Source organism: Stylophora pistillata, chromosome 6, assembly GCF_964205215.1.
Source record: "Stylophora pistillata chromosome 6, jaStyPist1.2, whole genome shotgun sequence".
In the NCBI taxonomy this organism is placed as follows: domain Eukaryota; kingdom Metazoa; phylum Cnidaria; class Anthozoa; order Scleractinia; family Pocilloporidae; genus Stylophora; species Stylophora pistillata.
The window spans coordinates 16,690,864-16,715,751 of NC_142524.1; the positions used below are offsets into that span (position 1 = coordinate 16,690,864).

Sequence of the window (24,888 nt, forward strand, 5' to 3'; positions counted from 1 at the left end):
GTTTGCTGTTTAAACTCACTAAGTTGAAATTATTCCCACGGCTAGCAACTTGAAGTTAACGTCATTCATGGTATCCCAACGTGATCAGTGTGCGAGTGTGTTGTGTAGGCATTTTCACGGGAGAAAATTTCTTTTGGGCGTGCATTTGTACCTTAAATTCATATTTGGCTGTTCATCGTGTGATCGATTTCAAAACCAACGGGTAGCAGCTTGCGACTTCGAACCGGAGGAAGGTCACCTGATGACCGCAGTTGATGGTAAGTTTGTTAATTTGATATTTGTCAGTCCTTATGTCGAAGAAGAAAGATTTGGTGAAATCGAATAATATCCAACAGTTTAAGTTGATATTTTCATCCATTCACGTTTCGAATTCTGCTTGAAATGTACTGATTATGTACATGTAATTTATTTATTTATTTAACAATTTAATGGCAACATAGTAGACAAAAGAGAGAGAAAAAGAAAAAAAAAAAAGAAATGCCATAGGGATAGTCCGTAAAAGAGTCAAAGACCCCATGCTAGACAGACCACCCAGCTAATGAAAAGATATACATAATAAATTTACAAGGACAAAGAAGATATAAAACAACAATTTACAATTAATTGGCCTCTAAGTTATTCAATAAAGATTTATCACACCACGCTTAAAAATTGGAATGCTAGATGCTGATTTGACGTGAAATGGAAGCGAGTTCCACCTATCCACGATACGATTGGAAAAACTAAATTTAAACGCGTTTGTTCGAGCTTATTTCTTCTTTAAACTAAAACTGTCTTTATCTCTTAGGGGGTACCTATCAGTATCAGAGTAGAATTGGACATATGCAGACATGTCTAAATTAATGTATCCGTTCAAAGCTTTATAAAAAAAGAGTACATCAACGAGAAATCGTCTATGCTCTAAAGACAGTAAATTAAGTTTAGAGATACGAACTTCATAGTCATCATCAGATTTCAGAATGAACTTTCTTGCATGACGCTGTATTCTTTCCAATTTAGTAATATTTTTCGCAGTGATAAGTGACCAAACAACAGACCCGTATTCCAGATGTGACCTAACCAGAGCACAAAAAAATCAGCCTCGTTGCTGAATGGGCCACCCTGGCTAAATAAAGTCCACTTACTTACTTACTATAGAGTTCTTAGTGTTGAAACATCCTTCAAATCTCTGCAATTCCTCCTTATCAAACCAAGCACTCTGTTCGCCTTACTGGAAATCTTATCTATGTGAGAGTTCCAGGACAGCTTGTGGTTAGTTAGCAAGCCAAGATCTGAAAATTCAGCTGTAACGTCAAGGGTGGCACCACCCAGTTGTAGAGGAGGAGGAATATGGGAGTGATTACTGGTAATCTGCATTAACCTGCATTTTGTGGTATCGAAGCTCATATAATTTAGTCGACTCCAAGAAACCAGGTTATTTAGGTCATCTTGAAACGATGCATGATCACATGGATGCTCAATGACCCTTGAGATTTTACAGTCATCTGCATATAAGGCCACCAGGCTTGACAACATCAGGAAGATCACTAATAAAATTCACGGAAAACAGGGGGTCCAAAAGGATGGGCAGCTGGAGCTCACCCCATCTATTACTACCTTCTGCACATGACTTGATAAGTAGTCTTTGCACCAGTTTAATAGGCAACCAGAGACACTGAAGTTACATAACTTTTGCAGTAAAATAACGTGGGATACTTTGTCAAATGCTTTGCTAAAATCCAGGAATGGATTGTGGGGAAATTGTAGGGAAATTGTTCTTTGGTCTCTTCTGTGCTACTGATCATGGCCTCCCCTATTTGAGTAGCTTGTGTATAAATACTTTGGTTGTCGTGAAATGCTATTTCCTTTTATTTCCTTACATTGACTAGTCGGCCATTTTTTTCTCTGCTACAAGTGTTCTTGAGGAATGGTTGCCAAGAATTCTGTGACACTCCTCACCAACTTTTAACTGTCTATATGTTTCAAACTGGGGCCAACGAAACTACAATGTAATGGAAGAGATCTAAAGGAACAGTGACAAAAAAGTTCAAGAGATACGGTTTTGAATTGTGACTAAATGTTCAGTTTTGTTGGTGCTTTTCTTACTTCAATAACTACTCTCAGAAGTAGGCATCTTCTTGTAGGTCTGTTTGCCTCTCTACTGGTATGCACCATTCTGGTTAGAGGCTGCTTTATTCTTCTTGGGCTGGGTTGAGGTTTCTCTTGCTCAGAACATTTTAGGGGCCGGAAATTGAGCTTTCTGTTTTGTAACCTTCCTGATGTTGTTTTGACTGTGGTGGCTCTGATTTCACCAGCTGCACTCAGAATGTGTTTTTCTATCATGGCTAATGTCCTGGTGCCTTGTGGTAAATTTCTTTTAGAAGTACAATGGCTGGATTGCAACTTGGGTCTTCAGGGTTTCTGATTGTTTTTGAGTTCATTCACCCAGAATGAGTACATACTAAAATAATTAAGGTGTCTCTGCCATACTTGTCTTGGAGCTTTGGAGAAGAGTTCAACTTGTCAAGGAAGTCAGCATGTGGGTTCTGTTGATGATCTGTGACTGTAAGGAATGGTACGCCTGTTTTGGGGTTTAGCTTAAGATTGCAGATGAAGTAAGTGCAGAACCATAGTTGAAATCAGCACCCATGTAGATTAATGGTCATGAGTTGACAACTGCTTTGACTTCTGGTTGCTAAGCACTTGGTTATATCTGGCAAACACTTTAATAATTGAGTCATCTGGCTTGATTGGGGAGGGGGTGCATTTTAGTATGAAGTGCAGTGTAGATGTGTTCTTAAATGTGTTTCCAATGCTGTGGAAGAAAACTGTCCTTCATCAATATTGTGTTTGTACTGTACTATTGTTTAAGTATTGAGTTTGAACACATAGTTCACAGCTCCATGAAATAAGTGAAGATAAAGCAAGGTATTACTAAATAGTCAGGGAATCGAGGGGAGACCATGGTGGTTACTTGTTTACTCAGATGAAATAATCTTAATACTGATTTTAGGTGTGTTTTGTGCAGATCTGATGTGGGCTATCCCCAAGATATGTACATACATATATTCTTTATTCGTCCCAAATGGGATTTTCAGAATAAAGAAATAATCAAAACCATGTATTAATAAGGTAATGAACTAATTAATTAGTAAATAGATAATATAATCAAATTAATTAATTAAAAAAGTTTGAGATAAGGCTTCTCCCCTTACCAAACCTGGTGATAATTATGGGCCATATATGGTCCAAGTATGGAAATGGTATGACATAAACTATGGCTCATATATGGGTAGTATATGGCTTTAGTATGGGCTATTGCTTCCATATCAAAACCAAACATGCTACCATCTTCATTCAGTTTTGATTCTTTTGTCTTTAACTATGGTATTGCTATGTATTTGGCACAGCTCCATAGATTTCCCACAGTGTCTGGTATGGAAATGATATGGATCAGCCCCATACCAATACCATATGATCCCTGACCCTTCTGTATGGGAATGCTATGTATTTGGCACAGTTCCATATAATTCCCATATGATCCACACATACTAGTGTCTGATATAGGAATGTTACACGTTTTGTTAAGTCCCATACAATTCCCATATCAGTTGTTGTACTGGAGCATCTTATATAGGAATGCTATAAAATTCTGGAAGTTCCATACAATTCCCATATCATCTGGTAATAATCAAGTTCACTTCTGATTACAGTTCCATAGCAATACCATATGATCAATGCATCTCTCCACAAACTAATGGTAATTCTATGGCACAGATTTTGCCTTTAGGACATACCCAGTGGTGCCTCAATGCTTATGGAATGGGGTTAGGAAAATTAATGCTCAGTCCTGAGGTCAATATGTACCAGTAGTCAATTTCATTGGTCATAAAGGCAGAAGATCTTGATAGAGGCTACCTCCTGTTTCTGTGTTTAAGGTTTTCTTCAAACCAGAGGTTAGACTCACTGATACCTCTAACTATTTTCAAAAGAAACTAATTGTGGTTACCTTGACCTCCAACTATTCTTAAAGTGTTTGAGATATCATGAGCCTTCAAAACATGGAAACAGGAACCACAGTTTTGCATTCTTTATATATATTTTAATACTAATAGACTATAAAAAAATTATACTTAATGTACTCTCCACGTGAATTCTCTATCCTGTCCTCAATGGATATTACACACTATCAAAAAAACTAGCAATCATGAGGAAACATGTTTGGGTTGTGTTTCTTATAATATAAAACATTAAAGGATTGTAAAATATATACAAATAAACAAGCCTAAAATCTCTTAAAATTCTATGTCCTAATCTTACAGGGTCATGCACCTTATAGTGGCCACCTAACAAACTTGCTTTAATTAAGTTAGCTAAGCGGGAAACTCAAATTTGTATCATGGTGCACTTCATAATATAATGGTTCTCATGTTTGAATTCAATTAGAGGATCACTGATTGTCAAGCAAAATTGATGGGCTTTAAAAAAGGTTAGTTGTTAAACAACGTGAAAAATGTCACACTGTAACAGTAGTTCTTACTGCAGCAAACTTGAATTGTCCTGAACTGGAAATCACTTCAACAACTACATGGTCTAAATGTGTGGGAACCTAAATATAGCAAGTCAATGAAGTCATATCAACTGTGTCCTTTTCCTCAACTCACAGTTGTTATTCTTTTCTGGTTCTTGGTGGCCGCCTTGCCTCTACACACTTCATGTTGATTTTAATAATAATAATAATAATAATAACTTGTATTTATATAGCGCTCATGTCTTAAACTTATGGCGCTTTACAACACTGTGTGGGGGACTTTACCAGACTGCTAAGCAGTTTACAATCAAATGAAGGTGAATATAACAGATGCCCCCTCCTCCCAATTCTGGACAATTTGGCTTGGTGTGGGGACATCTTTATTGAACTTGGAGCAAACCTTGCTTGAAAGAATATTACAAAAATCACATCTGTTAAGTTTGCAGGTGACAGATTTAAGCATGTTCTCAAACCTGTAATTAACTTACTCAAAAAAAGGTTCCTATGTACAGTAGTTCATGCAATGTTTGAAGTCCTTTAGTGTTGGTTTCAACTTAAAAGTGGATCAATCTAATGAGTTCCAGAGTTTGACAGTCCTGAGGTAGAAAGTTCTTTGTCCTGTGGCAGTTTTATACAAAGGAATATTTAGCATATGAGAGTTCCTTGTTGTATACATAGAGATTGTAGCTCTTTGGGTATATTTAGAAAGTAAAGAGTCTGGTGTGCACCCAGTCATGCATTCAAAGGTCATTAATTGGCACAAAAATGATGTGCTTGGGCCACAGCTTCTCAATTGGGTTATGGTCACGAGACTGGGCAGGTCTGGGCCAGTGACTGATGTTATTTTCAGCAATAAAATCTGTTGCAAGCTGACCTGTGAAACAGAACAGAAATCGGCAAAGCATAATTTAACAATTTGAAACACCTATGAAAACATTGAACAACTATGAAAATAGAAATCCATATTTCATTTCACAATTTGCACCAATCTGTCGGAAACTATGCAATTAACCTATGTGTACACATTTTTTTGTTGCGTAGTGTATTGTTATCCTACTGAAATCAGTAGTGGTTGTCTGGAAATGTGGCACTGATGAAGGGTAGATGCGTCTTCTGAAGGACTCCTCCACATAGAAGAATTGGTTCATAATTCTGCCAAAAATTAGTTTCATTGTACCTTTCTTTGTTGAAATATTTGCCTAATCAGGAGCCTTATTGGGGTGTTTGGGAGCTGGCTTCAACTTTGCTGGTTGGTTGAGTTTTCAAAAGCAAACTTTGCATTGTCTTCTCAGCCAGATGCTGCTCTCCTTGGTGAAAACCACAGTTGTAATTAAGTTTTTCATAAGCCTAACATAAAATTGTCATTAAGGCTAATCAGGTGAAATGAGTCAAATTGTTCTCATTTTGATTGAGGAAGCATTGATAAACAACCCTCAACTCAATTGTCTAAACACTGGAAAGTAATATAAAAGTTAAAGGTTTTCAAATGTTAACCACTTCATTTGTTAAGTTATCACTAGCGTCTGTCAAATGTATGGTCATGTTCTTTCTGTAAGCGGCTGCACCAAGTACAGGGCACCAACTGTTGAGCTCAGCTAGCTCTCTAAGAATGTTACTTAAGTTTTCTTTGAAAGTATGATTGCCTCATTCAACCAGTCCCTGTGTAGTGAGAGGCTGAGACCTTGGGGCTCCATGAAAATGTGCAATAGAATGTAAATGACAGAATTGTCACAATTTTGTGCATGTAAATTCCTCTCTATAGAATTCCTTTTGTTGAAGTTGGCATATTAGAATGTTTCTTTTTGCTTTTGTTTTTTGTGACTGTTGAAGATCTTAATACACATAAATGGACTTTTTGGATTCTTACAGTAAATTTGCAAGAGTTTTCAAATTTTCAGTCATTGCACAAATTTACAGAGGGTAGTTTTTTAACAATTTCTAAGCAGAGAGAAATGCCAATTCAATCTGAAGAAAATGATTGCATGGGCCACATAATGACAGCAATTGTGCAAATGGAGCTTGTAAAAAGCGACAGTAGATCTACCTCTGCAGCAAAAGTTGTGCACAGTAACTGAAAACTAAGAACTAAAAGACAACATTCTAATGAGTATAATTATGATGATAATAATAATAATAAAGGTTTATTCAATACATGTTTTCATACAAGGGTAAAATACAACATGTTTACATTAATCAGATTCTCAAAAAATGTTTAAAAAGTTATAAATATATATATATATATGTATGTTTGTGGAGGAAAGAAACAAATAAACTACGCTTTCATCCCGACAAGCCTGTTTCAAGGTTGCCCACCCATCAGGGGATTTAATAAGAATATTCTTTACCATCGCTTCGTATATACCAAATAATTTACATAATAACAATAATAAACATATATCTAATCTATGTGGCTCGAAGTTTAGCGGCTCAGCTCTTGCGTAGGAGGGCTTTGTTTCTATGGTGGCAAGAAGACACGAGTTCATTACGCTTGTTGAGTGTAGAAAGTTTCAGTTGGTAATTGATGAGAAATTTTTCCTTTAGGCAGAGGTTGCATCTTTTGCTTGAGCTGTTGTACGGTGAATGCGAAGACAGGATGTGCCATGAAATATAGTGTTCGATGTTGTTGTCTTTGAGAGTCCAGATGTACTTGCTTAGTTCAGTTGAGTTTCTGTGTTTGGAGTGGTATGGTTTCGGTATTATGTACAAGCTATATAAAAATGCATCACTATTGTAAAAAGGCCATTGCCGGAAAAAAACTAGTCTTAGAACACTCCGTCCTGCATCTTGGCAATGATATATGGTGGCTAGACCTCATGTTATGTCCATGGACAGCGTTACGTCGGGGGGGGGGGGACATTAAAAAATAAGCGTGAGGAGGGCCGACTTGCATTCTCAAAGATCTTGTTGCGTAAGCACAACCTTTCTGAAAGACTAGGGATGAAGCCTCTGCAAAGTGCTGTTTCCTAGTCATTCCCTGGAAAATAATCCTCAAGGTATGTTTTTTGAACACGCTCTACTGGCTGCTTGAGATGTGACTGTACACTGCTACTCCAAACTTGGCAAGCGTACTCTAAAACTGATTGCACAAGGGTGCAATATATGGTGATCAAGTGATCTGGGGGGACTCCAGCCTGTTTCAAAACCCTTAGCAGGTATAAGCGTTTACACGCCTTGTCCACAATCTCCCTGGTGCTTTGGCCCAATTTTGAGTGGTCACAAAGAGTAATACTAAACACTTTGTGCATGCTCACCTTTTCAAGATACATATCATTGACGGTGAGCTGGAGTATGTTGAGATCTTTAGCAAGGAAGGAGAGGCTCATTTCTCCGCACCTCTTCGGGTTTAGGTTCATACAATTTTCCTCCACCTAGGCTGTAATTCTGTCAAGATCATCTTGTATAGTTGATGGAGAACCATGGGGAACTACCTCAGAAATACTAATATTGTCAATATACTTCCAGTAACTCCATCTACAAGCTAAATCGTTAACCATAACCAGAAAGAGAACTGGACCAAGTTTGGTCCCTTGTGGGACCCTAGCATGCACCGGAGTCCATTTAGAAAGGAGCCCGTCAAGCTTTACAGCTTGTCGTCTCTGTGATAAAAAGCTGCAAATCCACTTGATGATAATGGGTCTAGCACCCATTTCCAAAAGCTTGCATACCAGAATATTATGGTCAATATGGTCAAATGCTTTAAAGAAATCTAAAAAGCACACTCTCAGGTATGTACCAGGTGATTTAAGAGCTGGTAGCCAGTTATGCAGTAAATCAAGTAGACAAAAGGTGGTTGACACACCTTTGAGAGAACCAAACTGATTTGAATCAATGTGCTCCTTGATGTCTTCCATTAGCCTCTGGACCACAAAATCCTCAAATACCTTTGAAAGGCGTGCAGTTAGAGCTACTGGTCATTGGTCATTATCACAGGTGACGGGTGATGGGTGACACCTTTGGTATAGGCATCTCTCCACGCTGAGAGGAAATCACCAGATGACAATGACTGGTTAAAGGTAGTAGTCACGGGCTCAGAAATCTCTGACGTGAATAGCTTCAGAATTTGATTTGGAATCGTGTCAGGACCATAAACTTTGAAAGGATGTAGCCTGAGCAGTTTTTTGTAGACTTCCATGGGGCAGATAGTCTCCCCGCAGCCGTGATGTTTCGGTCACGCAATGCTGCCTCACGGACACGGCTGCTTCAAGCAGCACCACATTTCGTTAGCCAATCAGAGCGCGACTCTAGAAATCGAGAAGCCATTCCCGCCTTCTGGAAATTCAACATGGCGGCTGTGGAAGAAGCACTCAAAGCTGTTTGCGAAAAATTCAGATTTAAAGAGCTAAATGCTTATCAAAAGGTTGCAATCAAAAAATTTATGCAGGGTAGAGATATTTTTGTGAATTTGCCTACGGGCTATGGCAAATCGCTGATATTCCAAGCTCTGCCAACGATGTTCGACATGGTAATGGCTTGTCAGGGGAGTATTGTTGTTGTTGTCTGCCCGCTTCTTAATCTAAGCAAGGATCAAGTTGCCTATTTGAATAGCCTGGGTATTTCTGCAATAAACATAAGTGATGTCGAAAATGAAGGAGATCGCAGAGACGTAGAAGCCGGAAAATATTCGCTTGTGTATGGGACACCTGAATCCTGGCTCGATAACGATCGTTGGAGATCAATGTTGACTAATAAAGTATACTCCGAAAAGCTGTGTGCTATCGCGGATGAAGCCCATGTGATAAGGCAATGGTGAGTCATTTCTTGGTGGAAAATAGCTGACTAATTTTTGAAGTAGTTAGCTGTTGACTTCGGTCAAAATTCAACGTATTGTCCTTAAAAATATAAATACTCTTAAACTGAATTACTTATAATGAGCTCAAATTTCTAATTTTAATTCGTCCTGAGATGAGAATAGACTCGATAAACTCGTGGCTTAATTCTAGAAAATGCTTGCTTTGTATACGTTGCTCATTGTCAGCACAATTATTTCTTTAAAAGAACTATGTTATGTACACAATAATACCATAATAATATTTCTAAGATAATAAAAACTGTCGGATTTTACTTCTCAGGGGTACATCAAGCACTAATGACCATGCTGTGTTCCATGAGTGCTACGCAAGACTACATGAACTCCGAAGCCTTGCCCCAAAAGAGTAAATTGTGGCTTTAACAGCAACAGCAACTAATAAAACAAGAGACACAATATTTGACATTCTATTAATGAAAGACCCTTATGTTATTTTTGATAGTCCAAATAAGCCCAACCTTACCTACTGCATTCATTACATGGAAAAGGAAGTGGACATTGTATATTATTTAGGTTGGCTGGCAGATGACTTGAGAACCAACAAGGAAGAATGTGCTAGAACTATTGTCTACTGTCAAACTATTAAACAGTGTGGTGTTATTTACGCTACAATCAGAGGTCTGCTCGGTAAAGACATGTTTACACCTAATGATGAGGCTATGTTGGAAATGCTCCACTCTTGCACACCTGTGGCTAACAAAAATACAATTATGGAGTCTTTTTCAACTGAAGCTGGCAAGATACGTGTTTTGGTCGCAACAATAGCCTTTGGAATGGGCGTAAATTGCAAAGCTGTGAGTAGAGTTGTGCATTTTGGCCCTGCGAAGAATATAGAATCTTATGCTCAAGAAACTGGTTGAGCTGGGAGGGACGCAAGTCCAGCTCAAGCAATTCTCCTGTACAATGGTCTACTATTGGCACATGTTGAAGGTAACATGACGATGTATGTGACAAGTTCAGAATGTAGACGAAAGGGTCTTATGAAACATTTTGAAGCTGAATTTACCCACATTTCTCAATTGCAATTATGTTGTGACATCTGCGTATTGGTCTGCAAGTGTAGCTTACCAAGTTGTGGAAAAAGTACTGAAATCCCATCATATAAAACTAATGCCGACACTGCAAGAAAGACTAGACAGGTGTCTCATGAGCAAAAGGCAAGTGTTTGTCAAGAACTGAACATATACCACAAAGAATTAGTAAGGAACCTTTTGAAAACAACATCAATGTGCCAGATCAATATTTTCACTGATATTTCATTTGTGCTGGGATTCTCCGAGCTCCAAATTCAACAAGTGTTGAATAACATTGAGTCTTTGTTTACAGTACAAGACATTTATGAATATATTGAGATTTGGGATCTGAGGCATGCTAATAAGATATTGCAAGTATTAGCAGACACATTCAATGACACTGATGAGAATAATTTGGACAAAGCTGACATAGATGACCTCATGGATGACTTGTGGGTGGAGGAGTGTATGTCACTTTTAGATGATGATGAGCTGTTAGCAAAGGCTACAGATGTTTTCTTACAGGATATTTCCATGTTACAAAATATGTCTTTGCTCGAAGAAAACCTCAGTAATCTTGAGATAAGTGACACTTCTTTTGCTGCTGTTCCTGATGTGGTGCAGAATGTGCTGGGCAACATGGACATGAATTAAAAGTAAAGATATCACAATTTTCTTTGTGGTATATGTCAATTTATTTGTATCAAGTAAGACTAAAACAGATTCTAGAGTGAACATACTTTATCCGTGAAATATAAACATTACTATTAAATACTACTAAGTTATGCTAATTCCCTTGTTCCTTTTTGCATAATCACCACCACTTCGTAGTTTTACTAGTATTTGTTTCACAAATTAAGCATGTTCACTCTATTAAGAGTTCATTGGTACAAGTGATATTGGAAATGTTTGGAATTAGTATCCTAATAGGATCCTGCTTCTTAAAACTTTTAATCCAAGAACAAAAAGGTATATAATTTTCTATGGTTGAAAAACATAACATAATGAAATTGAACAATACAACATTTGTAGTGCAATAATTATTAATGATCACTAAACATGTTTTTCAATGCATCCATTTTTTTCACATTATAGAAACTTAATGTTCATAAGAAGCCTCCTCTGTAGTTTTCTTTCTGACTATGAGATGAGAAAGGTATGGTAAGACAAAACACGTATTGCTTATCAATGTATTAGTGACTGTATGCCTGTGGAAATACAGTAGCACAGGGATACCAACAAAGGAAAAGAGAGATTTTAATCTGCCTGCTTAGGAGGCTAGTTCATACCTTATAACAGTATCATCGTTGTTATTATAACTATAATTATGTTCTACAGAGTGCTGTTAATATAGTGCTTTTTATAATCAATTTATCATGATTGTAAAGGATTGTTTGTCTCTGAGTTCACCTGGCTCAAATTCCAATGCTAATGTTCTTTTTGTGCTTGTTGATCCATTTATACATTTCAGACATGCTTAGGTTTTCAAGTCTGTTCCTCTCGAAGTCAGTATAATGATAATATGAACAACCCTCTGCATGTTCTTTAAACACCTGTAAGTCAACCAATCTCTTAACTAGAGCTTCAATGTCATCATCACAGGAGGTTTTACCATGTTTAGTGGATGCTTTTTTTACATTTAGAGAACAGTCAATGTTATCTAAAACAGTTCTAGTGCTTTTCTCAGCCTTGCAAACTCGCAAAACTGCTCCTTCACTTACATTAGGGCCCAGATTCTTTATACATTGCTTCAGGAAGTTATTACTATGTTCAACGTCAAGATCCAGGGGTATGTTTGTGCCACGAGTATTGTGGTTGTTGACCGACCTGTTCCAAACAAATCTCTCGCTGTCTCTGGGTGACAAAAGAGCATGTACTAAGAAAAATTGATATAGGCACTCCAGTGCATATTTCGCACTACCACTACCATCAGCTCTACAGTATAACATTATATACTTATATTGTCGCATGATGCGTTCCCCATCTCCTTCTTTCACTGCATCGAGAAAATTAAAAAAAAGATAACCATCAGCCAGAAGTGCGCAGTTATAATTGAATATATCATCTAAATTTGGTAAGGAAGGATCTTCAGGCTTTGGTTTTGAGGGAGAAAATGTGTTCTGCTCTTCAATGACAACTGGAGGATTGTGAGATAGTTCGTGGTTTCTTCTGCTTTTTCCATTGAATGCAAACGATTTCGAACAACCCTCAAACCAACATGGAAAACGCCCATCTTCATTCAAACCCTGCTGTAGCAAGTTCTCTTTTTCCTGTTCCAATAGCACAGCATCCACCCTAACACTTGCTTTCCCCTGGTCAAATATGAATTCATCAACCACCTTAGCTGAAATATCTACCAGTGCTTTGTGCCTTTCAGACTTCATCATTAATTGAAGATTGCTTGGCAGTGACGAGTTTGCAGTATCTGTTTTGTCTTTGAAATCAAGAGTTGACATTGCAGCTGCTATAACTCGCGCCTTCACTTCCACTTCCAAGAAATCCCTGTCAGCTCGGTAGGCCAACTTTGGTTCACCATTTACATTTCGTCTGTTTATTAGACTTCGATCGGAGAAGAGGGTGCAGTGATCATCATCAGACTTTCCACTGTAAAAACGGTTATAGATCAACTGAAACACAGACAATACACAATGTTACAATGAATAAATTTTTTAGTGCTTATTAATAATTGTCCAAACATTAATAGCATGCTCTAGCAGTGCACTATGTTCTTTCCTGAGCTCCATTCCAACTCTGAGATTTCTACAAGTTTACTATATGATGCAAATGTTGTAAACATTAAAATGACATTACCCTGTGTTTTCCACTTGAGCTAATATCGAAAAAAGCAAAATATAGGTCTTACTTGCATCCCATAAGTAAAAGGTATACATCAACACAGGATATTCCCTTACCAAAGCTGTTGATATGGAACATATATGGTCCAAATATGGAAATGGTATGGGACAACATATGGCTAATCTATGAGCATTGCATGGTTTTTATATGGGATGTTAGCTCCCATATCAAACCCATAAATAGTGACTAGTGCCCGCCAAGTGCATTCTATTGTCTTTCACTATGGGATTTCTACGTATTTCGTAAAGTTCCATACATTCCCCATAGGATCTGGTATGGGAATGGTATGGGTCAGTCCCATAGTGATGCCATATGATGGCTGAACATTCTCTATGGGATTGCTACGTATTTCGTAAAGTTCCATATATTCCCCATAGTATCCATTAGGGGAATGGTATGCAACAATCCCATACCATTCCCATAATGACCCTGGACCATTCTCTATGGGATTGCTATGGGATTTTAAAGTTCCATATCATTCCCATAGCATTCAGCAAAGCTGACATCTCATATGGGAACACTATGGGGTCCTTTGACTTCAGCCCCATATCTTTACCATATGATTCAGAAATTACTAAAGGGACTGTGAGGTTAAAGGCAAGTAATGGTGACATCATATTCGTCCATTGAAACCATATCTTTAATTGCATCTAAAATTTCTTGCAAAAAAAATTGAATAGAAATAACCAAAAAAACCAAAAACCAAAAATCTTATATTTCTTCTAGGTCAACACTATGAAACCGGTAGTTTTCCTCTCGCTCAACACTATCATTAACAACACTACTTTTTTTTATCAAGCAATACGACTTAACTTGCCAACTCTGTCAAATTGTTATTCTTCTTTTTGATCGACACTATAATACGGTTACTGTTATTTTTGGCCAAGACTATGAAACTGTTATTCTGTATTTTGGTCAACATTATCAAACAGAAATTTTCTTTTTGGTCAACATAATGAAATTGGTAAACTCTTGAAGTTAAACAGTTTTACAGTAATTATAAAAAGTGTTCATTCTGCTCGTTGCTCTCGTACTCTTGGGGGCCTTCTAGCTTCCACACATTTCATGTTTATCTTCTGTATGATTTGGCTCGGTTGAGGAGAGTCCTTTGAAAACTTTGAACAGACTTTACCTGAAAAAAAAAGTTTAAGTTAATATTAAGTCATATTTACATGTAAAACAGTACCCCAACTTATACGTGGAATGTTGCCTTACCAAGAAACAAAAATTGCTTGATTGGAGGTAATCAATTGTAATGGGTTCTGTTTTGTTTGCTTGATTTATAAAATTAATAACTTAATTGAAAGCTCAGTGACATTATTTTTTTTTTCATTTACTGGTGTCTTAATTATCTCTACTGTGGCTAAGGGAGTAAGATTAAAACCTTTAGATCAGTTTTATACATTTTTTGTGGAAGTTTCAATCCAGGTTAATTGTAATGGGCTGCAATGGAAACTACTGGGATTCCAGTACTTTGTGTCCAAATAAAACTCTCTCTGCTTCAATTCTATATCATAATTATTGCATGCAAGTTTGTATTAAATTGCTTATTTTTTAAGGACAACAATGCCTTAAAAACCCAGTCAATTCAAGTTCTAATTAGTGAGTTAGAGATCCCCATGACTGCAAGTTATGTACTTATTTCTGAATAAAATAATTCAGTGTTGCACTACTTACCAACAAGGGCATCAACGATGAGGGGGGTCAACGGAATGTTTGCATCACCGCTTTTGCCTTTTCTATCACTTCCCCTTGCACTTGAAATTGCAAGTGTTTCTTTGGTGAAGAATATGTCAACAACAGCGTTGACATATCCGGACCAGGACTTGAACGCAGAACAGTAGGCCCGTTGGTGAGGGTACCAGAAGACACTGGATCCCTCCATGACCTCTACCATCTGTAAATAAAAAAAACGTATACTAAGTTATATTTTAGTCTGTTTGTGACCTCTACATGTTCATTGTTGGTCGTTTGCACTGAAACAGCTTACAAAAAAAATCAAGTTATGGGTACGAAGAATGCCTAATTAACGAACAAATAAATAAACAATACACCACGCAAATATAACTCAATGAAAAAACATAACGTTATATAATATTGTCAGTAATACCTTGTATTCAGCAGCCAATGTGCTGTCCACTACTCCAGCTCCTGGTCTGTTGTTTATAACTTCTGCAGATGTCTTTGATTTTACTTCAGTATTAAAGAAAATAATCTGCTGTTATCACTCTGTTTAAGCTGATCATACTTCATGTTTTTAAAACAGAATTAACTCCTTACTTCACTAAATTCTATTGAGTATCATCTCCAAATGGTACTATAGCCTACATGTAGATGTACATGTGTGTTGGTGTGTAGCTGAAAACATGGAGCTTTCAAACTCAGAAAGTGGAAACTTACATGCTATGTTGAGTCTCTTGTGCACTTTCTCCAGCCGCTTCCTTAACGCTTTTATCTCCATCCTCTGTTCTTTACAGCAGTCACTACTAAAAGCATCAGCATCCTCAAGGATTTGTTCCCCCACCACCTCCTCCTCCATTTCATCATCACTGTTGTCTGCAATGGCACTTTGAAAATGAAGACCTCTCTTGGGCTCACGGGTTCCCTTTGTTTTAGTAGCAGCTGGCTTTGGGTTAGCAGCTGAAGAGCTCTGCTTCGATTGCACTGATCCTGGAGTGGAGATAACACTGGTGTTTGGGGTTCTGGTGAATGATTTGGTACCAGTAGAACTTCCAGGCACAGTTAGGTTGGCTACTGAAGATTCTTGTATGGTTGATCGCATTGACTCAGGAGTTGTGCTTGGGGTTCTGCCTGATGTGTAAGCGATGCGAGCTGGAGTCATTGGTGACTGGTTCGAAGAGTTGGCTTGGCGAAGTGGTTGGGGTGTGAAAGTGACGCTGGGTGAATCATTTACAATTGTAACCTCATCATTGTGTGTAGTTGCTGTTGTAGAAGCAACCCATCGACTTATAGCCTGGGCCTTTCTTGCTTCCAGCATCATCTTCTGTCTTTCTTGCTCCTGTTCTTTCTTCTTCCTTTTCTCTTCCTTGTTTTGGACAGCCTGCTCCTTTTCTTTAGCACTCTCTGTTGACTCCTGCTTCTTTTTCTTTTTCTGGTTTTCCTTGTCTCCTTCAGGATGCTTTCTTTTTTTCTGTGCTTTGGGCTCCTGTCCTTTGTTTCCATTCTTCTTTTCTTTTTCTAATTGCATCCTCTCCTTCATAAGCTCGTTCTTATCCGCTGTAAAGAAAGATTTTGAAAAAAAAAAAAAACAGTTCATCCTTTTGCCTTGCAACATTTTAAATGGTAGAAAAACTGAGAAGAGGACAATTCAAAGATTAAGCGAGTGATTTCAAAGTGGCCGACCAGGTGGCGCACAGTCAATTTAAATTAAAAACATCCAAGAGTGAAAGGCATCTTAGGCTGGTGGTACAACAAGCACTGTGCGGAAACTACAAGAGAGAAGATAAGTAAGATAAAACCGTGCCCGGTGGTGGCATTGTACATGTAGTACATGTAAATTAAACCTGGATAAGCGACAATCAAAATTGACTCACCCCCTTTGTTTAGTATCTTGGCATCATAGTATTTACCATTGGGGATCCACAAAGCATTAACGATATCCCCAACTTGCATTTCATTGTCTTCTTCGTCGTCAGGGAAGATGTGTCGAACTTCCTCTTCAGCAAGCACTCTCAAATTTTCATCATCCTCATATTTTACAAGGTACCAAAGTTCTACAGGTGTAACAAAAATTAAAACCCTTTGAATTTTCTTAAATTCAAACAATTAACTGTCAGCAGCAAGAGGCATAAAAAAAACTTTTTTAATTAAGGGGCCAGGCTGTTTGGATGCTTTCTGGGAATACAATCTGTACAGTTACTGGTCACTTTGTCACCAGTGAGTCTCGCCACCAGAAAACAACCCAAGATACTACCAATACCATGCATTTCTAGTTCTTAAAACATGTGCAGAGTGGCATTGAGTTTGTTGGTGGTGAAACTTCCTGTTGGTGAGATGACCGGTAACCATATGTACATACCCCTATGCCCTTTGAATTTTGACTAATGTCTGAAGCAGCAAGTTTTTGGAGCAACAAGAGGACTCTTGTTTCTTGGTCAGTTGTAATGTTTCCCGATTTGCAATACAATAAATATATTACTGGAGCACCAAAGTCAATAGAACTGATTGAAATGTTCTATTCAAGGGGGGAAATCCATTCATAACTTTGGCTCAAATTTTCCTTTTAAGTTCAGTTTACCGGTAGTTTCTGTTATTACTCTCTGGCTAGAGACATTACTTAAACATGTTCCAGGGAAATTTAGGCAACTGATATGTGCAGAGTGAGTAAAGGTAATGTCTTTTCTTTGTCTTCAAATGTTTGATATGCAAGGTCTATAAGCATGCAAGAGTACAAGTGAATCCTTTTGAATAAACTTGATAGTTTGGCAAAAATTATAAACAACTAAGGTGCATGTACTTACTCACTGATCTGACAACATGCATGCTTGTCGATCACTTTGTGCTTTCATAAACACGATTCAATCGAGTTGCTTACCTTCTCTTAGACGCGCTGGAGCACTTCTTTTCCTTGAATTTCTTTCCATCTTTTCTTGCAGTGGGAATAGGCAAACAAACCTTAAAACTCGCTCTGTATAAGTAACAAACTCTCTGAAGAAAGGCTTGCCGAAATGTGTGAAAAATTTGAAAAGGACGCGCATTTCGGCGTGGGTCTGAAGGGCTCTCGTTATTGGTCAATTTAACACCACGTGTTCTTGTGTTGAGTCCGAAAGTCCACTACGCACGCGCACTTGAATAACAACACGTGTGGGGGACCGGGAACTAGACTTTAAGTCAACAAACATGGCCGACGATGGCGAGAAGGTTGCACGAGAACAAAGAGGTCGCTACCGAGAATACATGCGTCATTCTAATCCATACAAATTTCCAGCGGCAAGAAGACGAAAAGGCAACCTCTATAAAGCGAAACAATCATCAACTGGTACACGAAATGATTTAAACAAATGCGATGTTGAAGAAATGATTCCCGACACGCGACATGCACAGCCTCTTTGTACTGGCGATCCTGCTGAAATATTCGAAGCAGAAACAAACAGCATGATTTTAGGTGAAGACTGCAGCTATTTTCAAGTGCAAGACATGGAAGATTCAAGCACATTTGGAGTGGAAGAAGAAAATAATTCGGGGATAAGCGGAGACGAATTTGAACTGTTTGATTCCGCGGATACTAACACTTTTGAACAATTTGTCAAAGACGAGGATGCTTGCTCGGACATTTTCAGTGACTGTGAGAACCCTGATGAAATAGACACTGAATGCATTCCAGAACATTGTGGAGCAGAATCAGATGACATGCTATATTCGGGAGCTCCAATCACAAGTAACTCAAGTGTTGTGTTGTTGCTATCTTTCGTGTTTAAGCACAAGCTTACACGTGAAGCATTCAATGATTTGCTTGCAGTAATAGAGGCTCACTGTCCCCGGCCTAACAACTGCAAGACAACAGTAAACAACCTGTTCCAATTTCTGAGCAGAGCGAAGGGAAATGTTGTCAAGGATTACTTCTGTGGTTTCTGCAAGGCATATTATGGCAAAGATGTCAAAGGAAACTGTACCATTTGTGGCAAAAGCATCCAAAACAACGGTGGATTCTTCATTGAAGTGCCTATTGAAAATCAGCTACTTAAGTTTTTCTCTGGTAAGTGCAAGACTAAGTATGTAATTGTGTTACAGTATTAAAGTATTTTCAAATGCTACTACCACAGTCCAACAGTCGTCATAATTTATAACATAATATCGTTATTATTTTCATTATCTATAACAAAATTCTGGTTCTGGAGAGGCCTATTTGTCATGTAATTGGTGCATGATCAGGTTGGTACTGTACATGTACTGGTATCCAATGTCTGCATACTTCAAATCGGATACCTGTAATTGGACACCTACGTCATTTGCAGGTCAATCGACATCAATGGACAGTTTTTTGGGTCCGGGGAGGTGGGGATTTCACACAAATCATGTGCATTCTGATACAGGGATTTGAACCTGGAACTGCAAAAATTAATGCATGCCTCTTTTGCATATGAGCTGTTACTGAATACAATTTAAGCATAGATTACAGGGAAATGTAAAATGCTAGTATGCCCTCTACATCAAGAACGTTCAGCTATGTTTTATACAAGGGTCTCTTTTTCTTCAGATTCAGAATTTGTTGATGGACTAAAGTACCGATTTCACCGAGTTAAGAGGGCTGAAGACAATATAGAAGATGTCTATGATGGTTCCCTTTACAAAAGCAAGAGTGGTCCAGGTGGATTTCTTCTAGAGCCATATAACATCTCAGTAAAACTTAACACTGATGGTGTGGCAATATTTCGTTCATCACAATTTGGAGTTTGGCCTCTGTTTCTCCTCGTTAATGAGCTTCCTCCATCACTAAGGTACACAAATATATGTAGGCCCAATACCGGTATTTACCACACTGTATTTTAAAAAAAGTAAGGACAACAATAATTACAGTATTATTCACCCTCAAACATCCATTCTCAGTTATATGTATCAAATGAAATGTGTTGTATTAATGAGTCAGAATGCAGTTACATGTACATTAACTTTAAGGAGTCACAAGCTCTTGTAGGTAGTTAACAGTATAAAATTATGTAAGTTGTACACTATAGAGTACTTGCAAAGTGAACAGATACTTGCATAGTGCCTTCCTTTCTCAGGTGTATAAATGGTTACCAGAAAATTTACTCCTGGGGATAAAACTGCAATCGACTAGCATCTCATCCAGGGGGGAGTAGAAATACTCCTAGTCGGTTCATGTTAAAATAAACTAGGATAAGCCCCAGCTCTGATGAGCCACTTGCCTTGTATATGGACTATCTTACCTAAGCACTTACACCAGATATGTTACTTTTACAGGAGAACTAACAAGTACAGAATATTTGGTGGTCTATGGTTTGGTGAAGAGAAACCTTTTTTCTCAACTTTCTTCAAGCCATTTGTTGACACTTTGTGGAAAACAGAAATGCATGGTTAGTAAAAAACAATTACATTTGGATAAGTCACCTAAATTTTCATTTATTTTTCCATAAAATAAATTTTTTGTGTAAAGGTACTGTACTCATCCATCAATAGCCGTTTTTACAAAGGAATTAAAAAATTGAAAAAAGTAACAATTAAATAAAGAATCTCCAGAACATGTGTCATGTGGTCAGTCTTTTAATTGGAGAGTGCCTTTAGTATAACATGTAATATTTTACTTAAGACTTTAAAAGTTTGTTTATTGAAATAACACCCAAAGACAAACTTAGGAACTCAGTGATTGAAAGTTCTTTGAGGTATGAATTTGGTCTGTATAAAGGGGTTGTTCATAAAAGGAGAAGTTTAAAATTATTGTACTTTTTGATATAACAGGAATTGAAGTCACACTTCCAGATGGAGCAAAGAAGAAATCCAAGGTTATGGCTCTTTCTGGTCACTTTGATCTTCCAGCCAGAGCTGGTGTCCTTGAGCAGATGACATATGTTGGCCACGATAGCTGTAGCTTTTGTGATGAACATGGCGACATTGTCAAGACTACTGGAAGAGGCCATGTTATGACCTTTCCATTTCGCAACACTCCATCTGGGCATGCTAAACCACGTGATGCAGTGGATGTTAAGGCTCACGCGTACGAAGCCCTTGAAAAGAATGCCACTGTAAGATACCTGTGACTTAATATTTTGATTGTAACTTAATATTTTGATTACATCTAAATAATAAAAAGAACGTTACATGTGGTTCATGGATGTTGTAGTTCAACTTTATCTTTAGTTTAAAATTTTTTAAACCAGTTTGATTTTTATTTCCCTTTTTTCATACTACGATAATCAATTTGAGGCAATGATAGTTAGTATTCAAACTGGTTTGAAAAATTTTAAACCAAAGACAAATTTAAACCACAACATAGATATGAATATGATGATTTGTTATTAGTGTGAACAACACAAGATATCAAGAACATAATGACTAAAGCATAACATTGTAAGGAAGAAACTTATTTTTTCTCTATGTTGTTATGTCACTACTGTGAACCAGGTCTTGGAAATGTTGTTGCTCAAGAATATGTATCTTGTTTTAAAATGCCTTTAGTTATTTTTGGGAAAACACTGAACTTCAGATTTCCTTTACAGGTTTGTGGCATTAAGGCACCAAGCCCATTATTACAGTTACCGAGCTTCGACGTTGTTAATGGCATTGCTATAGATGCTATGCACTGTGTCTACCTTGGAGTTGTAAAACAACTTGTTGGCCTGTGGTTTAATTCAAAGCACAGTGATCAGAGGTGGTACTGTGGGAGCCAAGTAGAGATGGTGGATAAACGCCTGCTGGAGATCAAGCCCCCTACTGTGATTACCAGGATCCCAAGAAGTATTCAGCATCATGTAAAATTCTGGAAAGGTAATCAACTTATGAGACATAAGCTGAAGCTTTATTATTTAGTGCACTTATCAGTGTCTTGCTGGGTGGAGGGGGAGAGTGTATTTTATAAATGTAAAGAAAAATGAAAGAAAAAGTTGAAAGTCTTAATTAGTTTCCACACTTACCTAAGCAAGTCCAAGCCTGCATTGATATCATATTCATTTGCACTGTTTCTTCTTTTACAGCTACAGAGTACCGCAACTGGCTACTTTATTATTCCCTACCCTGTTTAAAAGGAATTCTACCTGACGATTATTACCAGCATTATGCCTTGTTGGTTGGTGGCATTACCTTACTGTCTGGAAGATCCATTTCCCCTGGACAACTTCAAATGGCTGGAAAGTTCCTGATTCATTTTGTTGAGATGTTTGATGTGTATTATGGTAAGAAATATTATATGTAATGATAAAAACAGTATATATCACTTGCTATATATAGTGCTAACTATTCAAAGTTTACTCAAGGTGTTATAAATTATTTTCAAGCAACATAACCATGAGCTTGAATTTTTTGGTTAATTAACTCATAAGACTTAAAATCCTTTGTGCTAATAACCAAGATAGGGAATGCACACTTAATGGACACACTGCAAAAGAACTGCAAAAGGTATTTTATTCCTGCCCTTACAGGAAGTACATGTATCTTTTTATATTGACAGATCCAAGATATGTGCTGATGAATCAGCACATGCTGCTTCATTTGGAGAAATCAGTGCGGGATCATGGTCCCCTTTGGAGCAGTTCCTTGTTCGTTTTTGAGGATTGGAATGGAGACCTTTCTAATTATTTCCATGGAACACAAAACATTGCAATCCAGGTCAGCTAGTGTTGCAAACTGTTCAATTAATACTTTGTACAGGAAGTTGATGGTTGTTGTACTCTTCCTGGTATAATTTTAAACAAGTTTTAAGACAATGAATTACTGTTTTGACCAACTTTTAGCCACAAAGTAAAAATAATGGAGTCAGGCCATAATACAATAGAATTTATTCAGTGTGTGTTCTTGTTGTATGTCTTGCATTCAATGGTTCTAAGTTTCCATTTAATTTTTTATTGTTTTGAAGATAATGACTGCTGTGACAAGTCAACAAAGCTTCCCAGAAATGATAAAAGAGATTCCTCCAGGGCATGCAAAAGATCTGGTGCTGCGGCTTCGTGGGCAAACAAACAGGTTGGTAGTTAACCCTTTCGTGGCATATCAATCATTCTACTTACTTATTGTTTTTGTGTATGTTTAACAAATTGTAATCCAATCGCAAGGAACTTCTAAACAAGTCTGGAGTAATATGACTTTAAGTAAAGACCTCTAAGGGGCATAGGTTGTATAACAGCAGTATTTTTTTCTTGTCTTTCAGGACCAACAGGATGCATCTCAAAAATGAGTTTTTTGCAATTGGTGCTCTAAAGAAAGGGACACCTGGTGCACCATTTGAAGAAGATCTTCTGCTTTGTTTGGGTGTGGAGTCCATTGAATGTGTCACTTTCTTTAAACGTCTACAATTTGGGGATGCCATTTTTCACTCACAAATGTACAAGAGAGTTTCAAGAAGAAACAACTTCACCATTGCGTATTGCCAGGGAGGGCACACAAGCTATGGCCAAATTGAAGTGTTCTTTTTGGTTGAGGAAACTTTCAGGATGACTTGTGGCGCAGTCATCGCTCCAATGCCCAAGTCTAGTGGAGTACTTTGTGAAAGGCATGAAGTATTGGGGAATGTTGTCAATCACATTGTTCCTCTCCACCAACCAAAGAAGAACAGATTTGACATTATCCCTTTAGAGGACATTATAGATGTGTGTCTGTACATTAAATTTTCAGATAGTGAGGTGGGATATGCTGCGCATTTTCCTAACCATTTTGAAAAGGACTGAACATTGTCTTGTATACATGTACATGCATTTTCTTTTGCAAATTTTAGACCAAAAATTGTCACTGGCCTGCCAATGTAAAGCGATGAACATCAACAATGATTGTATAAATTCAAATCACTGAATTTTTTTTGCATTCAAGCTTCGTCATCAGTCTTCAACACACAATTGGACGCATAAGGCCTTGCATTTAAGCTTACTGAAGCCTTATTACATTAAATTTTCGCACCACATTAATTTTGTGATTTTGAGGTTTATGCATTTCACAATTTTGCAAAAGGTTTTGTATTTTGAGTCACTTTTATTCTGTGTTTATCAGTGAGGTGATTTACCTCAATTTTGGCAATTTACTGTAAAAATTCTATGACCTAAATATAAGGATTGTTGTACAAATAAGTTTCAAAAACTATTATGTTATCAAGCTTCAGGTCCGTTGACACTCACATCTTCAAAGTTAACTTCACTTTTCATTTTCTTTTGGACTTGCAAACTGTAATTTAACTTATTCTTTCTTGATTTTTACCTAATGCATCACATAATTTTCACATCATGTTATGTACACAAAACTTGTTTTTCATGCCACTTAAACTTTTCAATATTTTAAAATTAATTGCCAAATTCGCAAAGTTTAGGCATTGCAAAGATTTCATGTAATAAGGAACATGTAGCTTGTTATTTTCCTACGTACAGTCTGCAAAGATTTCATTTAATATAAAGCCTTGAATCTTTGCTACCAAACTTAATTTTTCAAACATGAAAAACTTTTTTGAAAAAAGGCCTTCAGTTCATGGTGACAATGAGAAGGATTTATTATTCAACAAAGTATGATGCAGTATATGCATGTTGATATTGTTGTAAGTTTCATAAAACTCAAGTTAACACTTGAATTATGACATGTAACACAATGACAATGCATAGGTGAACAGAAACTTGAATGAAATTTTCATCTATTTTTATTAGGGAAGCATGTCAGAGTGTTGCAAAGTTATCTCTTGACTCATGTAAAATATTCTTAGACTTTTATGGTCATTTCAGTTAAAAAAAATGTAGCCTGTCAGAATAATTAATGGTTTTTGCTCTCTGTTTACAATAGAGGACATTATTGTCTCAGTCCAATTAATAAAATTGTCAATTACTCAATGTGTGGACATGTGTTTTCCCATTGCCATTATGAGCATAGATATGTCCCATAGATTTCCCATAGAACTACTGTCATGGGAGATCTTTGGGAAACAAGAGCTGAAATGGTTGAAATATGGAGAGTGAATGTCCCATAGAGATCCCATACAGTTTTCACAATGGGAAATCTATGGGGCATGATGAACACCTGTCAGCTGGTATGGGTAATCT

The 24,888-nt window shown here is 37.4% G+C and overlaps 4 protein-coding genes and 1 non-coding gene across 5 annotated transcripts in view; 3 read left to right on the top strand and 2 right to left on the bottom strand.

The window, feature by feature from the left end:
• Positions 1 to 11,700, top strand: LOC148728540 (uncharacterized). Its single transcript, XM_088763234.1, has 2 exons — positions 1 to 257; positions 9,580 to 11,700. Exon 2 carries the CDS (start codon positions 10,253 to 10,255, stop codon positions 10,982 to 10,984), a length of 732 nt encoding a protein of 243 aa, XP_088619360.1. The 5' UTR covers positions 1 to 257; positions 9,580 to 10,252; the 3' UTR covers positions 10,985 to 11,700.
• On the top strand, positions 8,793 to 10,177 carry LOC111319392 (uncharacterized). Its single transcript, XM_088724980.1, has 3 exons — positions 8,793 to 9,256; positions 9,580 to 9,663; positions 9,760 to 10,177. Exons 1-3 carry the CDS (start codon positions 8,793 to 8,795, stop codon positions 10,175 to 10,177), a joined length of 966 nt encoding a protein of 321 aa, XP_088581106.1.
• LOC111330730 (uncharacterized) overlaps positions 11,315 to 24,888 on the bottom strand; it is a 17,675-nt gene continuing 4,101 nt past the window's right edge. Inside the window, exon 4 of the transcript XR_016002477.1 lies at positions 11,315 to 12,957. This is a non-coding gene — a transcript (uncharacterized LOC111330730). The remainder of the gene's footprint in view (positions 12,958 to 24,888) is intronic.
• Positions 14,122 to 17,904, bottom strand: LOC148728541 (uncharacterized). The gene is made up of 6 exons (XM_088763230.1): positions 17,742 to 17,904; positions 16,741 to 16,920; positions 15,587 to 16,423; positions 15,297 to 15,379; positions 14,864 to 15,083; positions 14,122 to 14,318 (listed from the first exon to the last, which is right to left on the bottom strand). Exons 1-6 carry the CDS (start codon positions 17,902 to 17,904, stop codon positions 14,197 to 14,199), a joined length of 1,605 nt encoding a protein of 534 aa, XP_088619356.1. The 3' UTR covers positions 14,122 to 14,196.
• Positions 18,047 to 24,678, top strand: LOC148728542 (uncharacterized). The gene is made up of 9 exons (XM_088763229.1): positions 18,047 to 18,902; positions 19,404 to 19,644; positions 20,129 to 20,241; positions 20,624 to 20,907; positions 21,382 to 21,649; positions 21,856 to 22,053; positions 22,329 to 22,486; positions 22,734 to 22,840; positions 23,025 to 24,678. The coding sequence occupies exons 1-9, from the start codon at positions 18,047 to 18,049 to the stop codon at positions 23,539 to 23,541; spliced, it is 2,742 nt and encodes a 913-aa protein (XP_088619355.1). The 3' UTR covers positions 23,542 to 24,678.

Coding starts and splice junctions, on each gene's coding strand:
- LOC111319392 (XM_088724980.1), top strand. CDS start 8,793: ATGGCGGCTGTGGAAGAAGCACTCAAAGCTGTTTGCGAAAAATTCAGA. Junction 9,257..9,579: donor GCCCATGTGATAAGGCAATG/GTGAGTCATTTC, acceptor TTTACTTCTCAG/GGGTACATCAAGCACTAATG. Junction 9,664..9,759: donor CGAAGCCTTGCCCCAAAAGA/GTAAATTGTGGC, acceptor TATTTTTGATAG/TCCAAATAAGCCCAACCTTA.
- LOC148728540 (XM_088763234.1), top strand. CDS start 10,253: ATGACGATGTATGTGACAAGTTCAGAATGTAGACGAAAGGGTCTTATG.
- LOC148728541 (XM_088763230.1), bottom strand. CDS start 17,904: ATGCGCGTCCTTTTCAAATTTTTCACACATTTCGGCAAGCCTTTCTTC. Junction 15,380..15,586: donor CAAGAGACTCAACATAGCAT/GTAAGTTTCCAC, acceptor TTAATACTGAAG/TAAAATCAAAGACATCTGCA. Junction 15,084..15,296: donor CATTGGCTGCTGAATACAAG/GTATTACTGACA, acceptor TTTTATTTACAG/ATGGTAGAGGTCATGGAGGG.
- LOC148728542 (XM_088763229.1), top strand. CDS start 18,047: ATGGCCGACGATGGCGAGAAGGTTGCACGAGAACAAAGAGGTCGCTAC. Junction 18,903..19,403: donor GCTACTTAAGTTTTTCTCTG/GTAAGTGCAAGA, acceptor CTTTTTCTTCAG/ATTCAGAATTTGTTGATGGA. Junction 19,645..20,128: donor GAGCTTCCTCCATCACTAAG/GTACACAAATAT, acceptor TTACTTTTACAG/GAGAACTAACAAGTACAGAA.